This window comes from Vipera berus, assembly GCF_964194415.1.
Source record: "Vipera berus genome assembly, chromosome: 4".
NCBI classification, from domain to species: domain Eukaryota; kingdom Metazoa; phylum Chordata; class Lepidosauria; order Squamata; family Viperidae; genus Vipera; species Vipera berus.
Genome location: NC_138206.1, coordinates 73683992 through 73685822, shown reverse-complemented (window position 1 = coordinate 73685822; position 1831 = coordinate 73683992). Strand labels below are relative to the sequence as shown.

At 44.8% G+C, this 1831-nt stretch overlaps 1 protein-coding gene across 1 annotated transcript; it reads left to right on the top strand.

The window, feature by feature from the left end:
• Positions 1-234: 234 nt before the first annotated feature.
• LOC308667234 (uncharacterized protein F54H12.2-like) lies at positions 235-1545 on the top strand (the record flags this gene model as incomplete). The annotated part of the gene is made up of 1 exon (XM_081326376.1): positions 235-1545. One exon carries the CDS (start codon positions 235-237, stop codon positions 1543-1545), a length of 1311 nt encoding a protein of 436 aa, XP_081182502.1.
• Positions 1546-1831: the final 286 nt, after the last annotated feature.

Here is a 1831-nt window from a genome sequence, read left to right as displayed (position 1 = left end):
GCTGACGGTCGAAACGGCCGCCATCGACGGAGCCTTGCCACCCGGAAGGCCGTATCCTGTGTTGTTGAGAGGGGGCAGGATGGATCAGGGATGATCATAACCAAGAAGAATTATGCATTGGGCCCGCTTATTCCATTTAAAAAGAGAAGAATTGTGAAAAAGACCCGCCATACCAAGAGGAGACGTGCACAGAAGAGGAAGCCCTGTGACAAGGAAGACATATTCTAATATGATATGGCATTTATTCATTCTGCTTCAGAGGAATGTGTTAAATCAGAACTGGATCTTTTTCAACTGGCACCTACACAGACCAGTATTGAAAACAGTACCTATGTCGAGATCCCACCTTTATCAGCGCTGACACCCAATGCTCCCCTGGAATTTTTTATCACGGGGCATGGTGAACATTACACAGATTTAAACAACACCCTGCTGTATGTGAGTTGCAAGATTGTAAAGGCTGAAGGTTCGGATATTGATGACGGGGCTAGAGTGGCCCTGACCAACTACCCCATAGCATCACTGTTTAATCAGCTGGATGTTACCTTGGGAGATCGGCTCATTACACAGAGCCATCATTGCTATTCTTACCGGGCCATGATTGAACTGATTCTGAACTTTGGTGGTGATGCGCTGGGTACTCAATTTACAGCTGGCAATTTTTACAAAGATGACTCGGACCTTATGGAGAGTACTCTACTGACAGCCGCTGGGAACTCCAGTTTCAAAGCGAGAGCAAGACACATGGCCGGTAGTCGTAAATGGGAACTGCTAGGGCCTCTGCATAGTGATCTGTTTTTTCAAGACAGACTGCTAATTAACAGTGTTGATGTGAAAGTCAAACTCACAAGAAGCAGAAATGAATTTTGCGTGATGAAGGATGACAATGAGAATTACAAAGTGCAACTCTTGGCAGCTTCTCTCTTTGTAAAACGTGTAAAGGTAGCCCAAGGAGTGCACCTTGGTCATGCAGAAGCTTTGCTCTCCTCCAATGCCAAATACCCCATTGATCGAGTGGGGATTAAGGTTTGCAGTATTCCTGCAGGCAGCCTTGTGTGTAATAAGGAAAATCTATTTCTGGGTCAGCTACCTAAACAATTAGTGATTGGGTTTGTGGACAATGCATCTTTTAGTGGGGATTATGAAAGAAACCCGTTCAATTTTCAACACTGCAATGTCAATTTTTGCGCCTTGCATTGTGATGGCGAGCAGATTCCTGCAAAGCCTCTTCAGCCTGACTATGAGCATGGTCTTTTTGTGAGAGAGTACATGCAGATGGTGCAGGCCACAGGCAAAGGCATGAAAGACAGGCCACTGTTAATCAGTAGGGAAGAGTTTAACCGAGGGTATACTTTGTATTGTTTTGACTTGAGTCCTGATCAGGGGTGCTCTAAGCACTATTCTTTGATCAGGAATGGTAACCTCAGAGCCAAAATTAGATTTGCACAACCCCTCCCCAACACTGTCAACATGATTCTCTATGCAATCTTTGAAAACCTTATTGAAATAAGTCACACAAGGAATGTGCTCTTTGATTATATGTGAGTATGGACACACTGCAACTCTGCCACTTGTTCTCTGGAAATAAAGCCTTTCTAGGGGTCTACTCTTGTGACCTGCTACCCCAGAGACAAATCTCCAAAAGACCTTTTGGATTAATTGTAAATACCCACCCTCACACTCTGCCTGGTGAACACTGGCTGGCCCTCTACTTCCCATCTCCCGGATAAGGCGAATTTTTTTATTCTTATGGAAGACCGCCAGATAGCCCTGACTTTCCTGGCTCCATAGCAACATTTTTAGAGCAGCAAGCTGAGAAGTACACATTTCA